The sequence below is a fragment of the Anabrus simplex genome, chromosome 1, assembly GCF_040414725.1.
Source record: "Anabrus simplex isolate iqAnaSimp1 chromosome 1, ASM4041472v1, whole genome shotgun sequence".
In the NCBI taxonomy this organism is placed as follows: Eukaryota; Metazoa; Arthropoda; class Insecta; order Orthoptera; family Tettigoniidae; genus Anabrus; species Anabrus simplex.
In genome coordinates this window covers 288847417-288866255 of record NC_090265.1, presented here as the reverse complement: position 1 = coordinate 288866255, position 18839 = coordinate 288847417, and the positions used below count along the sequence as shown (strand labels likewise).

The 18839-nt window shown below is 37.1% G+C and overlaps 1 protein-coding gene across 1 annotated transcript in view; it reads left to right on the top strand.

Moving 5' to 3' along the window:
• LOC136864159 (dynein axonemal intermediate chain 7) overlaps positions 1-17322 on the top strand; it is a 658911-nt gene extending 641589 nt beyond the window's left edge. The window contains exon 16 of the mRNA XM_068226132.1: positions 17032-17322. Within this exon, the coding sequence (XP_068082233.1) occupies positions 17032-17169 (138 nt within the window). The 3' untranslated portion in view covers positions 17170-17322. The remainder of the gene's footprint in view (positions 1-17031) is intronic.
• The last annotated feature ends 1517 nt before the right edge of the window (positions 17323-18839 follow it).

Sequence of the window (18839 nt, the reverse complement as noted above, 5' to 3'; positions counted from 1 at the left end):
GCCTTGGAGGTCTCTCCCATCGTAATGTGTACTGTGGGGGCTCTGTGTGATACCTCAATGCCCTCCAGTTGGTGTTGACGGCAGTATGTGTCGGGGATGCTCTTGGTTTGGTTTTGCGCCAACAGATGCCGTTAGTTGTACTGTTCTCTTCGTTTCTGAGTGTGCTTACCAGATATGTAAATAGGAGTTGAATCATTGCTGAAAATCAATCAATCAATCAATCAATCAATCAATCAATCAATCAATCAATCAATCAATCAATCAATCAATCAATCAATCAATCAATCAATCAATATTGATCTGTAGATTGTTGGTTACAAGGATAATGTCCAAATAGAGGAGGTGACTAATACTAAAGAAATATTAAAATTTACCTATAATAACAATGACATTTACAGTAAGATACGAAATTTGAAAAATAGAAAAGCGGCTGGAATTGATAAGATTTCTGCGGATATACTAAAGACAATTGTTTGGGATATAGTACCATATCCGAAGTACTTATTTGATTATTGCTTGCATGAAGGAGCTATACCAAATGAATGGATAATTGCTCTAGTAGCCCCTGTATATAAAGGAACGGGTAACAGACATAAAGCTAAAAATTACAGGCCAGTCAGTTTGACATGCATTGCATGTAAACTTTGGGACAGCATTCTTTCTGATTATGTTAGACATGTTTGCAAAATTAATAACTGTCTCGATAGCAGGCACTTTGGGTTTAGGTTCTTCCACTAAAGCTCAATTTGTAGGATTCCAGCAAGAAATAGCAGATATCCTGAATTCAGGAGGTCAAATGGTCTGTATCGCGATTGATCTATCTAAGGCATTTGATAGGGTAGATCATGGGAGACTACTGGCAAAAATGAGAGTATTTGGACTAGAAAAAAAGAGTGTCTGAATGCGTGGCTATATTTCTAGAAAATAGAACTCAGAGAATTAGAGTAGGCGAAGCTTTATCGTATCCTGTAATAATTAAGATGATAATTCCTCAAGGCAATACTATTGGACCTTTCTGCTTTCTTATATACCGTATATCAATGATATGTGTAAAGAACTGGAATCAGAGATAAAATTCTTTGCAAGTTATGTTATTCTGTACATAGTACCGTAATAAATAAGTTACACGATTGTAAGCAACAGCAAAATGGCTTCGATATTGTTGTGAGATGGACAGTAGGCAATGGTATGATGATAAATGGGGTTAAAAGTCAGGTTGTGAGTTTCACAAATAGGAAAAGTCCTCTCAGTTTTAATTACTGCATTGATGTTGTGAAAGTTCCTTTTGGGGATGATTGTAAGTACCTAGGTGTTAATATAAGGAAAGATCTTCATTGGGGTAATCCCATAAATATGATTGTAAATAAAGTGTACAGATCTCTGCCCATGGTTATGAGGGTATTTAGTGGTTGTAGTAGGGATGTAAAGGAGAGGGCATATAAGTCTCTAGTAAGACCCCAATTAGAATATAGTTGCGACGCATGGGACTCTTAGCATGATTTCTTGATCAAAAACTCGAAAAAAATCCAAAGAAAGCAGCTCGATGTGTTCTGAGCGATTTCCGACGGAAGAGTAGCGTTACTAAAATGTTGCAAAGTTTGGGCTGGGAAGACTTGGGAGAAAGGGGACGAGCTGCTCGTCTAAGTGGTATGTTCCGAGCTATCAGTTGAGGGATGGTGTGAAATGATATTAGTAGACGAATAAGTTTGAGTGGTGTCTTTAAAGTGGGAAAAATTACAATATGAAGATAAAGCTGGAATTCAAGAGGACAAATTGAGGCAAATATCCGTTTTTAGGAAGGGGGTTAGGGATTGGAATAACTTACCAAGGGAGATGTTAAATACATTTCCAATTTCTTTGCAATTATTTAAGAAAACGTTAGGTAAACAACAGATAAGGAATCTGTCACCTGGGCGACTGCCCTAAATGGAGGTCCTTCCTTAGTGAGTACCTACACTGCAATATAAGTTTATCCCCAAAATTTTATTCCTTTGTGTCCTTGGCGATGTTGTATCAGTCAGTCAACATGTTCTTTCAGGTATATATATAAGTAAAATAATAATAATGTACCTTACTGTACTACAGACCACTGCGTGAAATTTTATAGTATGCCGTCACAACTTCACGAACTGGATTTCAAAAGGCGGTAGAGAAATGTAATACATTATAAAAATAGGCCTCCAATGCACAATATCAATAGCTCAGATAAACACAGCACTTTGATTTTGATTTTATTTAGTTTATTAATTAATTCCAACCAGCCAAACGCTCATATGCAGGAATTGTACAATACAATTTGTTTAGCGTCTAAAATTAATATAATACATATACATTGGCTTCAAATAAATACATAATTTTTTTATAATGAACGTTACTCTAAATATTCCCATATTTCCTTTATATTACCATTACACAAAGTCTTATCAATGAAGTCGTCTACTTACTTACGTACTGATTCCATAGCACTTTCTTTAATTTAATTTTGAAAGATGACAGATTGGAAACTGATTTTAAATCTCTTGGAAGATGGTTATATGACTGAATGCATGAGAACTTAAAACTACAGTTGCCATACTTATATGAGGGTATTTGAAAGAGAGCTATGTCACCTGTTTGTCGTGCGTTATTATTATGAATGTCTGAATTCAGCGTGTATTTACTAGCCTGCAGGACACTGTTAATTTAAATTTGTGAATTAATATTGATGATCTAAAAGCAGTGGAAATAGATATGGACATAATTTTACTATTAACGTATAGAACTTGAGTGGGTGTGTCAAAAGGAAGATTTAGAAATTTTTGATTCCTCTATTTTATATTACCGTAAGTTCATGAAGGACTGTCTTTGTGCAACGAGAGCAAATTACGTTTAGGTACTGTGACTGTGAATGAGTGAGTAATATACTGTGAGTAGAACTTTCCTATGGATTATATATCTTAATTTTCTCAATAGCCCAGGTACTTGAGCTATCATTTTTGCAATGTAATCAACGTGCTCTACCCAGCGTAAATGATTATTATTAGACCAAAATTGACGTTCATAGTTAATTCATTGATACTAAGCCACTTGTTTATTGCGATTATGTCCTCTTGCACATTATTGATTACCGAGTCCACTTTGTCACCAGTGTAGAATACATTTGTATCATCAGCGTAAAGCATAATTTTACCTTTTAAATTTATAATATTTATACCATTTATGTATATCAGAAACAATGTATAGACCAAGATATACCGGTACCCCTGTAGAACCACACAGTTCACCTCTTTGTCCGTGCTTTGATAAACATTGACGAAAAATAATGGCTTTCTTCCACTAAGGTAGCTGCGGATCCACTCTAATGCAACACCACGAATTCCAACATCTTCTAATTTAGATAACAGAATTTCATGATTTATCGTGTCGAAAGCTTTAGCGAGATCAATGAAAAATCCGGCCGCAATCCGGTTCCTGTCAGCGCTTTCCTGAAGCATCGACACAAGGTCATTAACTGCGAGTTCTGTGCTGGAATTCTCCCTGAAACAATACTGGGCTCGATAAAATTATCTGTTTTTTGAAGAAAAGCCATTAGTCTTAGCTTTGTCCGACTCGTTGGCTGAACGGTCAGCGTACTGGCCTTCGGTTCAGAGGGTCCTGGGTTCGATTCCCGGCCGAGTTGGGGTTTTAACCTTAATTGGTTAATTCTAATGGTTCGGGGGCTGGGTGCGTGTGGCGTATTCAACATTAGTAATCATCCTAGGTTGGGCCCTCATCTTCACAGACATGCAGGTCACCTATTAGGCAGTCTACTAGAAAAAGACCTGCACCAGGCTTCTCCGGAGGACATACGCCATTATTATTAGTCTTAGCTTTATAATGCTTTCTAATATTTTGGAAATCATGGGTAGTATGGATATAGGTCTATAGTTCACTGTGTTACTAGTGTTCCTTCCTCGTAAAATCGGGATGACTTTAGCAATTTTTAGAGCCTGCGGTACGACCCCTGTTGCCATGGATTCATTAATGAATGTAACAAGGTTAGTTATTAGCTGTTCATCAAACCTTTTGACTACAGTAGCTGTAATCCCATCTACTCCACAACCTTTTAACATTCTTAAATTCTTAATTATATATTTTGCTTCCATGTTATCTGTTGAATATAAAAAAAGCTATTCAAACTGGCAGTTATTATTCAGATCTGTGTAGTCATGTGTGGTTATCTGGGATGCAATATTATCAGCTAAGCAGGTAAAATACTTATTGCATTAATTAGCAAGTTCTTGTTTATCAATAATTACCACGTTCCCTATTGACAGAGTTTTGATAGTTACTGAGCTGTACTATTTGTTATATATAATTTCATTCAAAATTTCCCACGTTCCCTTAAGATTTTTATCATGTACGTTTAATTTTTTTTGAACAATAATTTGTTTAAGTTTTCTTTAGGAATGTTACCGAATTTCTACATTTAATGTATTCTTCTCTCAAGGGAATATTATCTTTGTGTTGCCCAATCTTAAGTTTAGAGTGAAGAGTGTTACGTCGCTTAACGAGTTTTATCAATTCAGATGTTATCCAGGGAATTGCAAGATGTGTTTTGGATGCGTTTTTCTGCTTTTTGGTATGGTGATTGTCTCTATTTGTGTGTTTTTTTACTTCAGCAATAAGGGAGTTGTACATGTGTTCATCTTAATTTCCCAAAGAATGTCTTGCATTATCTGGCAGGAAATTAGTGTTATTTAAATTATTTTTATCCATGCATTTTAAGGGTAAAATCAAAGTGTTGTTTTGGATATAGGTTCTCTTATGTGGCCATACAGCACCTGTGATAAGTATGTTATGATCACTTATGTCACTATCTACATTCGAAACTGTGAAATATATTTTATCTGTGTTAACTGCTACATGATCCAGAAGAGTTGATGTTTTGTCAGTCGTGCATGTTGCAGACATTTTGTTATGCAGTTTGAACCCATAGCATGATAGGATATTTATATACTGCTTTTTAAAACGGTCTATGTATTAAAACATTTATGAAAATTAAAGTCAGCCATTTTAGCCATTCTACCCGGTCGATTTCTTTCATTCTTTTTTAACTGAAAGGTATTCATGCAAGGATTAGTCATCAGGTACTATAAATCACTTAACTTCCACCTTCCCCAAATTATTTGATTTTTCAATTTCTTGACCCCTTGAAGCAATCATAACTTTGGTTCTAATTGAGGTACGGAGTTCGTTTTGGCCTAAGAACACTCAGTGGATCAAGCTCTTTTATTTCAGCTGATAACTATTCAAATTAGTTGATTCTGAGGAAAGTTATGAGTGCATATTCAATTTGACGTCTCCTTTTTTGAACACTTTTCTCATTGAAGCAGCAATATCTTTCGTTCTAATTGAGGTACGCAGTTCGTTTTGGCCTAAAAACACTCAGTGGACCAAGCGCCTTCTTTTGAGGTAATAACTACTTAAACTGGTAGATTCCGAGAAAAGTTATGAGTACAGTGCCTCCATGACGGAGATCTTTTAAGGACTTTTTTAACAGTTCGGCGGGTAGCGTTGTTCCAAGGAACGTTTAATTCAATTTCTTTGTGTGATTTCTTTTCAAGTGTTTTGTTGACATAATATTACATTCTATTTCCATAGCAGATCATGTGCTTTACTCCATTAACTCGAAACTTTGCAAATACGTCCGTGAGGATAGTAGCGAACAACAGCATACTTTGTACGTTGCGGGCGGAGCCAGCGGGAAACTGCTAGTCTTCAGTAAAAGTGTCACTGTTTGTATCACCAATAAGAAACAAGGAGTATTGTTAGTCTGAGAACGGAAATTTTGCAAAGATGTTAAAAATGACGTTGAAATGCCCCTCATAGAATTGTATCCTCCAATTATATGCAGACTACCTGAATTGGAATTACCAGGTGAGATGTCTCGCCAAATCTCAAACAAGATTAAGGTATGTTTCATTTCACATTTAATAAGTATGTTAAATTTCCAGTTTTTATGGATAAATGTCCCTGACCTACCACCCTCTTGTGTATCTCTGTAAGCAAACAAACATGAGTAGTTATTTAAATTGTAATATTTGGCATCGTTACTTTTAACCCAGGTTTCGGATATAACCAAGACCACCTAAGTTATGGAGCAGTATTTCTTATTCGTCTAGGTTATTTTTAACACTTCTAGTGTTAATATGCAATATTTGTAGCTTATTACAGTCAGCAATAATGTTATTACTGTGAATAGTGTAGTCATGCACACTCACAAATTTTAATTCCCTACAGTCGTAGGGATTAGTGTAGATATTGTGGTCTCTCGATTTCGTCCCTGTCGTCATTGGCGTTTTACCGCAAAGGCCATCTTGAATGTCCACGAAGATGTTGTTTTTTAGTTGCTGTTAATATGGCTTCCACTGTCTTGGTAAAATGTCTTGTTCGTTATATCGGAATGAAGTTTGCTGATGTCATCTATGCTGGTAATACGCGTAGTCCTTCCAGTGTCGTCCTTTTCAACATAAATTTTACAGTCCTTCGTCCATACATACCTAAATCAAATACAGTAGAGGCAATACGTGACACTTCCGGATTTAGCCTTGTTAAAATGGGAGAAAATTCGCAAATGGCGCTCCTAGTGGCTTGACCTAAAACTTCGCGCTAAATTCAAATATCAATGGAAATGTATGTACGGAAATGGACAAATAAATTACGTCTAGAAAGAAAGCGTTACTAAGATATTAACTTCAAAGTTGCTAAAGCAATTCTGGATGAAAGAATGAACAATTATTTAACAGGTTATTATTTAAAGACTGAAATTAGACATATAATCAAGATGTGAAATGGACTGCTGTGAATTACTTTTTTAGCATTAGAATTCCTGCCTGAACATTCACGGCTAGATTTTTCTTTTTTCTCATTTCAAAGCATTGTAATCATCATATTAAAACAAGCGTCAACAGAAATATCGGCACATTCCTTACCCACATGATTCAAAGAATTTACATTTAAGAGCTAGACAATTTCCGTTTTAACTTGAAGCCTACTAACAGAAAGAAAATCTATAAAATTAGCCTCAAAAACATTCAAACCTTCCTTATAAGCAATACTTGCCATAATGCCATTACATTAGGGTAAAGCAAATTTGCATCATCATATTGTTTCAGCAAAATATGTACATTTCTTAAATCACCCATATTCTCTTCAGTGCTTACGACGCATTACGGCATTCCAAATGGGGTAACTTGGAACACAACCAGCCACACTCATATGCATATGTATTTTCCTGAATAAAATCAAACCCACAGATCATACCTACAACAACATATCGGTATTGAAGGTTAACTGCTGCACTATACAATAAATATGCGTATTATATATTAAGCCAGTTAAAATATGGGCCGAGCAGGTCAGAAGAATATGAAGTACTATAAAAATCTCTTTGTCACTGGAGGAATATATATGCAAACACAATATTACTTACATTTTCTTGTCACGAGGGAAACGAAATAAAGACCGCGCATTCTTCTCTACTTCATAGTTACTACAGCCAAACACAGCACATACCTTTCCCCTCATGTTAAGAGGAGATATCAAGGAATGACACACGCTACTATTTAATTATGTCAACTCACTGAAAACGGATAAATAACACCAAAAACTTCACACACAAATACAGGTGCTCTTATAATAGAATCAGTAGTTCTAAGGTCAATCCGCTAGAGAGAGCTGTAATGGCTGTCCCTCGATATCTCGCTGAGTGTCGCGTATTGTCTCTACTGGATTTGAGTATAACATATCGACAGTGGTTAATAATAACAATGAATAGAAAGAACAGTTGTTAAAATTGATTTAGAGAAGATGACGTATAATTTGAAGTGACCCTTTGAGTACTAATATTAATACATACTGTACTACTGTATTCTTAAATCCGTGCTGTCGATGATCCCTTGCCTTTTCGTGCAGATATTATTCTGGGATGTCAGGTGTTCGTTGATATATACACTCCGTGATTTAGCTTGAATACCGTCATAAGTGGAGGGCAATCCTGGTTTGCTTCTCTTTGCTGTTAGTATTTCATCTTTCTTCAAGCGACTGCAAAATGTTACCAACAGAGGGGGCGGTAGTTCTGTTTCATTTAGATTTATTTTAAGAAAGTCTGTGGCACGCGCCAATGTCATTGGTGTTTATGTCTACTCCTAGACACTTGGCAACATCTTTCACGATTTGGATAGGCTTCTCATTGGTAACCACCGGGAGCCCATGAATTTCGAGGTTATTTATACTAACATATTGCTGGAGCTCATTATTTTCAGATCTGAGCCGCTGTATCTCGTTGTTAGTTACATCACGCTCGTTTTGAAGTATTTGAACATGGTTTCGCAGAACAGTGATTCCCGTCATAGCTTTATTGAAATTATCACTCATTTTGATTAGTTCAGTTTTCATTTCGTCATAACTTGCGGCACAAAACGAGACAGACTTTTGAATATCTTTCTGTTCACAATCGATAGATTCAATTTTAGTGAGTCAATTGTTCATTTGGTTAATCACACTAGTCAGGTCCTCAGGTTAGATAATGCACCATTATTTATCTTAGCAACCGTAAAAAGGTGTTGTTTTGAATTTCGGAAAATAGTTAGAAAGTTTATTAGTATTTATTAGTATCCGCGTTGTACATTGAGGATTTCTGAGATCTGCGTAACATTTTGCGATTGAGTTAGTGATTTTTTACGAGTTCGTGCGGAGCATTCAAGCTGTTCGCTTAAGTTCACTAGTGCACTGAGTGTATCACGTATGCTTCCTATACATTTGTTATTCTGTGTTTATCACTTAATCAATATTAATTGTTATTTATTTGTGGGTACGATTGCCGCCTCAAGCGGAGGAGGCGGACATAATTTGAGTGATCAAATACCAATGAATCAGGAAGTCGAAGATTCAATGGAAAATGAATCACTTCAAAGCTCTGAACAATCACCTGCTCAAAAGAATAATCAAGTAGATAACGGTGCTAGTGTTCAAATAGAAAAGTAATTTTTCCCTCCAAATCATTATGGCCCATTTAACGTATTCGTAGAATCCAATAATAACCAGCATCTTGGACAATTACACCCTATGGCACTTGGGCGATATTTTCACGAAAATGCTTTAAATGTGAAATCCAATACCCGAAAGGGGAGGAATCGTTTACAAGTGTCATTTACTACTGCCTTACAAGCTAACGATTTTTATGCCATTCCATTCTCGACACGTTAAAGTTAAAAGCATACATTCCGTCCTCAAATATACTAAGAGTTGGCCTGATCCGAGACGTTGATAAAAACCTCACGGATGATGAAATACTCATATACATACAATCTACCGTTCCCATTAAGTCAGTACAAAGACTCAACAGACGGGTAGTCAATAATGAAATTATTGAGTATCTACCTACAGGGTCTGTTAAAATTATTTTCCGAACCCAGGCTTTGCCTCAATACATTTCTCTTTTTAGCGTATATTTACAAGTTGAACAGTTCATTTTCTCACCCATATTATGTCGAAAATGCCAACGGTTTTGGTCACACAGAAAAACAGTGCAAAGCTCAATTTGTCAGATGCAGAAAATGTTCTCTTGCATATTCCACCAATCAGTGTACCGAAGAGTTTCAAAAATGTGCATACTGTAAGGGTAGTCATTCAACCGGATCCAACGGATGTCCAGAGCATAAATACCAACAAGGAATAAAAAAGTTATGAGTACGGATTATCTTTCGTTTGAAGAGGCTAAAGCGAAAGTTACGCTACCCATTTACTATCCACAACAGCATCCAAATCACTACCCCCCTCTTCCACGAAATGACGCCTCTACTCCTCTTCCTCCAGAAAATCCTAGCCCATTCACATACCATTTAACTGAACTTATTTATGCCTTGGTGTACCATTTATTTTCATTGCTTTACATGATGTTATCACCGACACTAAAAAAGCATGCTTTACAGCAACGTAATGAGAGGAAATATCCAAACTACTGTCAGATGTACTTTGTGAAGTCTTTATGAATATGGTAGATCATAAAACAGTCATATTCGTGTATCGCCTCCTTGCACCGGTGGCATTCAAATGAAGATTCCTTCCTCAGACCCCGTGTCACACATACTTTGCATCTCCGTGATGGGATAACCTTGTTCGTTTTTGGGGGTATTTTGGACGGAAAGTATCCCCAGTGCCTCTCTTGAAGTCTCAGTCTTGTATCCCCAGGGCTTGGGTGCCTTATTTTGTTTAGTCAGGCAAGGTCACACTTGCCAACTGCTGTTCGGCCAAATTGATCCGGAAGGTGGTAAAGCCTACTTGCTTCTTTTCAGGGTTGAGGAGGGGATGAATGATGTTGGAATTCAGAAGTGTCATGTCTAGCATGTAGAAGTATATTTTTTGTATCATTTTACATACTTCTTCATCAGGGGGAATGATGCGAGTCCCTGGTCATGGGAATCAACACCACCCTTTCCACAGTTGTAGTCAACAACAAGATTAGGTCTGAACGCCTTTTTTTCCATCATACATTATCACTTCAAGGTAATCTGGCCTTCATTTCATCCACAGATACAGGAAACCAGTGTTCCTTTCCAGATGACATTACCCTATTTATATCCTCGGCAGCCGATACAAGACATTTACTTGCATAAGCATTTACCTCATTGGTTAGATGTTCCCGAAAAGTCTGCTGTTAGAAATTCGTTCACAACTTGTAGTTCGTTCGGGAATTGTCCTAGGTGCCTTTGGAAAACACTATTTCACCAGTTGCGATGCATGAATGAACACACGAACTACATTCACTGCTTTCCATATCCACTAAATTATTCGTCGCTAATTTCTATATCAATGTAATTCTTTTCTAAAAATTCCCATATAATCGCTTCGTCACTCAACATGGAGGCAGCCATGATTTCGCTTACGATGAGGTTGCTAAGATACTGGTTATCCTTTCCGCGGAATAACTGCACAGACGTGTTTATCGAATACATCAATGGAATAAAACAGTGATTCCATCTGTCAAGAGGTTACCTTACTAATATCAAATCCTTTCACAAAGGAAACCGGCTTGGAGCGGGTACGGAAATAAACACTACGCGCGGACGGAGAGATCCGTCTTTGTACCGGAGTGCAATCGAGAGCAAGGACGGAGAGATCCGTCAAAGTACGTCAAGTGGCTAGAAAAAGGAAATTCACCCAAGCGGTAATACTTACTCCAAGACCCTCTCCAACCCCCGGGTTTGATAAGGAGCAATATATGGCAATTTTACGTAATGAACGAACCCCCTCACAGGGGCCAGTCTATCTGTCCCACCAGGTAACCCCTACTGATCCTTCCACTTCTTCTTCTTCTACCTCACCCGCTTCTAAGAGTATCAGCAATTCACAATCACAACAGGCAACTATTCTACATCAGAAAAAAAGTCAACTTCAACAAGAAATTCTAAAAATCATAGGACTCCTATTACAAAGTGCCGGAGAAGAGGAGCAACTCTCACATGATATATATAATTTAAGGGATCAAATAACTAATATGATGGCATTATATGATTCGCATTTTGCAGTGGAATGCAAGAAGCATAGTTCCTAAAAACATGAGTTACAATTATTAATTCGCGAAACCTCTTCTAATATCATTATCATTCAGGAAACATGGTTTTCTAGCTCTTCCACGTTTCATTTACCGGTTTTCAATCTTGAACGACAAGATGGACCAGGTAGTGCTGGCGTAGCGATTTTTATTCAACAAAATCTTACCTATCATATTTTACCTCTCACTTACCTAATTCCTTATACTTTCGCCGTAGGTGTTACGCACAATAATATCCATTTCATTAATGTCTACTGCCCTCCTGATGTTTACATTACTGCTAATCAATGGGCACAATTTTTAGTCAATTTCATACTTTAGATCACGTCATTATCTTCGGAGACTTCAACTGTCACCATACGTTATGGTGAAGTCAGCATGATACACCAAAGGGAATTCATCTCCTATCTGAGTTTCAGCAATATGATTTCACATGATTAAATGATGGATCTCGCACGAGAATATACCCCGCTGACGCACCTCCCATTGCTGTAGATCTAACTCTTTGTAGATCCCACATGGCTCCCATGATCACATGGCAAACACTATCAGACACATATTCTAGTTATCATTATCCTATATTTATCAAGCATGGTATTGGAAAACCATGCTTAACGCAGAGAGCAACTCAAATCCGTAGCAATGTCCGCTCATTTCACACTTTCGATAAGCAAACTTAAGGCGTAGGAGCAGCATTCTTTATTCCGAATTTCAATATAATTGAAACTTTCCATTTATCATATAATTTTTCTATATTTTCTGCAGAGTTATTTGCAATTAGACAAGCACTTATTCACGTTCAGCAACAGCATTATAAACGAACAACTATATATACGGATGCTCAAAGTATACTTTATGCATTAACCTCTCCCAAACTCTCTTATAATTGGTATTTATACAATGTGAAATATTTTTTGTATCAACTCGAACAATCAGGCGTGTACATAACAGTAGTGTGGATCCCAGAGCATTCCGGTATTTTTGGAAATGAGTGAGCTGATTCTTCAGCTAAGGCAGCTAGTACTCAAAATACAGCACCAATTCTTGTAGCCCTTCCTCCCCTTGACTTCCTTCCTGAACTTTACGATGTAGCATACAGTTCGTGGCAAGAGAATTGGCAATATTCCACTCGTACAGAAGGCAAATTTTTTATCAAATTCAGCCGCATATTCCTCATAAACCTTGGTTTCTTATGGATCATACACTCGTAGGCAAATCACAAATATCATAGTCTTCTTTTCAACCACGCACTTACACCACAATACAAGTACCATTTCCACCTTTCTAACCTCTCTACCTGCGTGTGTGGCCACCCACATGGTGACAGTAATCAAATTTTATTTCAGTGTCCACAATTTGATTCTCCCCGTCATCAATTTATGCAACGCCTTCTAAATTTATCCATCCCCCTTCCTAGAAGTGTTTCCTGTTTATTGTCAACCCTCACTCCCACTTTAATTGATACATTAAATAAATTTATTGATGAGTCCAAATTGCATCTGTAAAAGGTGAGCTATTCCCTCCTTCATATAGTCAAAATATGCTTCTTGTTTCCACTGTAAAATTTATTCCAACCTCTACAGATAAATACAAGCGAATCATAACAAAGCGTGTGATTTTTTTACAATAATTGGTCCCATAACATATTATCTATCTCACATTCAAAATAAAACGCATATAACAAAATTCCATATCCAAGTCACTTGAGTTTACACCACAAATATAGTGACTGGACGAAATTCACAGAATCCAACCCACACCATCAAGAAGAAGAAGAAGAAGGTCCTTAGGGTTAGGACAGTCACTATTGTTTTTGTTGCTAACACACTCACTATCGTTACAATGACCACAATACCACTAACCGGTTTTAGAGGAAGTAGGTTTATAAAAATCTGTTATGTTCGACGCAAGTTCTATGATAAGACTTATCACAGCCGTCACATATGATAAAGTCCTCTTTAAGTTGCATGTTTCCATTGCAGCTCCCAGACTCCGACTTCTGTTTCGACGCCATTTGTCTCAAACGTAAATTCATGTCCTCGACCAGAGGTGGTGCAACTCTTTTCAAGCACACCACTATTGGAAATGTGTTGCGTGTACCGTTTTATCCACATACCAGCCCTCATGTCAATCTTAAATTTCTGGCCGTATAGGGAATCAAGCATGGGCCTGCGATGAAGGCAACTAGTAGCGCTAACCGTTATATTACAGAGGTGGATTTGATCATATTATAAATACAAACACATAATCATTTATTGGTAACTTTAATAAGATATTCTTATATATCCTCGTGTAAAATTTTTGGTAGTGTATGTGCGGTTCCAAAATCTGGGATTTCAATTGGTAGAATATTAAACCTGTACCGGTACCTTTTTATTAGGAAAGGTTCCCCTAATCTCTTCTCCTTGTTGTATTTCTCTTTCACCGCTTTTGAGATGCGAGTTCGAGACCATGATTATAGGAAAGAAAGATGGCAAAGATTTAGGGACCCAACCCACCGGGCGGAATACCTGGACCTAGCCCGGGAAGTACGAAATCGATTGCTGGAAGGAAAGATTGAAAATGGGAGGAACTTTACCGTAATCTGTCAGAAAACGAGTCAGATCGTGAATTTCTGCGGATTATGTATAAAACGTTAAGCATTTTGTTATAAATTTCAGTATAATACCGTAACGAAGCACGAGTATCTTGCTAGTAACACATAAATTACCATGTTGCCTCTATCGTGAAATTGTAGCGTATTTATTGAACCAACTTTTCTCTCTTATAACATTTGCTTTTATTCGCCCTGTTGCTATTTTCTGCGAACAGTTTTTCTTGTAAATTTAATACACCACTTCGTGCAAGTTTGGAATAATTTGTCCGATTGTTGTTGCATAAAACACTCTGAATTCCTACTGTTATTATTTAGTCGACCATGGTATCGTGCGGTGAGACGACAGATATGTGCGTGGCGATCGGATTAACTTCAATGTTCGCCACTCGCAGCGCAGCAGTGCATTTATCCAATCAGCGCACGAAGCCTATAGAGAACTATCTCTCCAACACTGTTTACAGGAAACTATCTACCTCGCGTTTAACATCGCGGTACACAGCCTCCACGGGTACTGCTGAAATGCAATCGGTCTATGACCGCTTTATTTAACACACCGTTTCCACATCCCCTGAATTTCCAGAATCTCCGTTCGCAAACAATATTCGTACGCAATATATCTCAGGTACAAATTGTTTCTTCTTACTACCTCGCGACACAACTCATTATCACTCCCGCAAAAAGGAAATATATATCTGCAGATTCGCGACACGGTCAGACATCTGCCCTCCTCGAACACTCGTTAGTAAATCACTGCTCCTGCGACGGGACGATTCGTTAAGTAAACTACACCCAACTAGCTATGCGAGAGTTCAGATGTCACCACTCTTAATTTCTATACTTGGTGTTCTAATGGTCTTCTGATATTGATAATGCGAACAAAACGAGTAGCTCATAATTCCATGACAGATTATCACATGCGGAGTGCATTTCGATCGTTGAATAGGTTAATATCTTTGTTAAAATAGGGACGCACCTTCTGGTATTTCCCTTTCTGGTCTGAGTCCACATCTAGCGCGGCTACTCTACTGATGCGTACCTTTTCCTCTGCGGCGCAATTTGAATATTACTGAATTTTAATAATCCGTTATAAGTTTAGTCAGTGGTCTAAAATGCTCACGTATGACTTGCCAATCTTTGACGTATTAAGTAATGCAGTCAGCCCGAAATATCCTGTCTTAAACACAATTCGCAAGTTGGCACTACTGTATTTCGGCCATTTTAGTGGGCGGGGCGATCAGAATGTTGTCTTCCCTCTTGGTTCTTTCTTGAGATAGCTTTATTTGGTCGGGAATTTCACAAGCCACAGAATACTTGAGACGGCGCCACATAGTCGGAGGTCTTACGCAATCGAATGCAACACAACTTCCCACACGGCCAACAAAATGCTGGAAAACGCTTTGATTCCCTCAGGCAATTACCGATACGTTTAAAATACGGTGCATTATCCTGCTAGAATATCTCATCGTTGTAGGGAATACGTGAAGTCCATTAAGGGCTGCAAGTGGTCCCGAAACAACTGGAACAGTTGCTCTTCATCAGTTTATATGTCGTCATTCTTCCTGGGTCCATTTTTCACGTGCGCAGGTGAGATTCTGTGCCCGGTCTTGTGGTGTTAACTAAATCACTCTGGTTATTCTTCTGCTCCCATATCTCACTGACGTTAAAAAATGCTGCATTGACCTGCTGCATATGCATCTGGTAGCTCCTACATGGAATGTGGGTGTGATTTGATCCAGCGGGGCCAAGCAGATGCTGCTAATCATGATCATAAACATCTGTGGTCGGTCACTGCATTGTTCACTGTGGGTGGTAATGCCTTCCATGAGGTATTGCCGATAAACACCTCACGGTGTCGTTCGAGGAATGTTAAATGTTCGCATATGGAAAGTTCCATTCATCTGGCTCCCACTATCATGTCCCGTTCGAAAGGCAATAATTCGCCTTGCCATGACCAGCACAGACAGTGTTTACACTCATTCTCGAAATGTTAATTAATATCATAATCATTTATTGCATTATATATATATATATTTATCACGCTTTCTACCTCCACATTATCTAACCATGATATAAAGGAGCGTGAGATAAATGAAAATGAAGGAGCACGCAAGGAGGGAAAAGTGAGTACAGAATTTAAAATAAACTATTTCACCATCGTAAAATTTCCTACAAAAATGGGGTTTGATATTGGTAGCATTTAAGATCATACATATTAAGCAACATTTTTGAGAAAGATTTTTTACAATTTGCTTTACGTCACACTGACACAGATAGGTGATATGGGGACGATAGGATAGGAAAGGACTAGAAGTGGGAAGGAAACATCTGGATGATAATGAATTGACAGACCTCTATTTCTAGCAAGATGACACAACATATCATACATCTAAACTTGTAGCTGGCTTCTTTGGTGATCGCCTGTTCTCACAAAATCTGTGCAGATTACCTGACCTATTCTCTTTAGACTTCTTCTTATGGTGCTACCTTATGGACAGAGTATATATAAGAGTAGTCACTTGCTATATTCTGTGAAGCCATTAGGGATGAAATCAGTAACATTGAGGATACACTTTGGATAGCATCAAAGAATATGGTGTGATGAGTACAGTTATGAATGAATGCAATTTTCAACATTTGCCTGAGGGATTTCCCACAGTTACTCTATATTTCAGAACAGATTGCGCACGTTTGCTATAACTTGTCCATAAGTTGTCATTAAAATTGTAATGGTTTCTATGGATTATCTAGTATATATTTTGAACTTAGGTAGAGATATGATTGCAACCTAGGCTGTATAAAATAGTATACATAATTTAGAAAGATAAACTCCAAAGCTTATTTCTGCACTGTTTGCTTACAGTTCTATGCTGATTTGTATCATCTCATCCAGGATAACTTCACCATTATGGCAAAGAATAAAAGTAGTGATACATCATTCAAGTTGATAGAAAGTATATACGAAATGTTGAAGATGACTAGAGTACTCAGCTACTCATAGTTTTATTAGAAGGTATGTACCCAAGTATTCTGGTGAATGTACACAGGTTTGTTTCCTATTAAGTAGGAAAAAGTTTCATGGAGCTGAGCTATGTAAAAATTAATACCTGAGGTATATTAGTAGATATACTTCCAAATGTACAGTAAAATAAATATAAATTTTAATATAAACCACTGAAATACAGAAGCTTCCATTGACTAAATGCATCTCAGTAAAATAGGTAGTATTCATAATACATGCTTTCTCTGAAAGGCATGTAATATGTAACAGATAATTAAATTTTTTTACGGAATTCAACACTGAAGTGTACATAATATTGTATCCAAATTAAAAGAAATTTTCAATCGTCATCAGTCACCATTGATCTGCTTTTAGAGCTGTTGCCCAGATGGCAGATCCATATTAATTGTTCATCTAGTCTTTTCATTACTGATCTCAAAGAACATGAAAATTTATCAAGCAATTCCCCTGATAAATGAATCCGATCCCTAATAATTCCTCTTCTTATAAATTAATATTTGCCACAATTTGTCTTCTTGCATTCCACCTTTATCCTCATATTATTATTTTCTTTCCTACCTTGAAGAGCTCCACTCAAGTTTGTTTCCGTGCCTGAGAAGCAAAAGGGCTTATTTTGTTAATTTTACAGTTTGTGCTAAAATCAGTAACTGGCTGCACATTTATGCCAATTGCTCAATTTAGAAATACGGTAGAATTTTAAATGTTTTATATATTTATTTTGCATATAATATATATATATGTGTGGATGTTAAACAAGTACATATTCATAAATTCCAATCTAAATTTTCTTGGGAAAATCGTGAAAATGGACATACGCCTTTTTCTTAATTCCTTATTAAACTGGATGCTCTAAAAGTAAGTTAATGGGTAAATGCCAGTTTGTAATATCAATTTATATCTGTTCTGTAGCTGAATTAGCAAGAAAAATATATATCACATACAAAACTTTATAATAATTATCACATTAAGAAAATGTTCACGTTTTCACATTATATTTGTTACTGAAGTTGTGTGTAAGGTAATTAATATCCGCCTACTTCTTCCCGAATGAAATATTCTCCAGAATTTTCGATTTATGTCTAGAAGTATCACTCATCGGCAGGATATTCGTTTTCTTCTTTTCTGTAAGGGAGATCACTGTAAAATGCACTCTACTATCGTGGATTCCAATGAGTTAACGCTTGCAGGTCTATGTATTTTTCTGAACTAATTGGTTTGGGTCCTCTTCGTACGGTTCGGAATTTCCTTTGGTAACAGGTGACCATTTCTATGATATCTTCTGATATCATTTTCTTGAAATCACGTGTCGTTGAAGGATGTCTTGTAGGCAATAATTCCAGGTTAGTCAGCTGAAATCTTGTCATACAACTTTTGAGATTAGAAACATTTTACCGGTAGTGTAGATTTCTTGTGATTTATGAAAGGAGATCCAGATTTTTCAGTTAAATATTTGATATATTGAAATCGCTACATTGCATTTCATGGACTACTAGAGACTTTTTTTACCTGGCATGAGCACAAACACATGGCACAGCAATCTCCAAGTTGGTGAGTTTTGACTTTTTTCCTTTCAATGGTTGAATTAATGCTGTCCAGCTCCATGTGTGGGTGGCCTTTCAGAAGGAATTTATGGTTGATCTCTTGAAGTT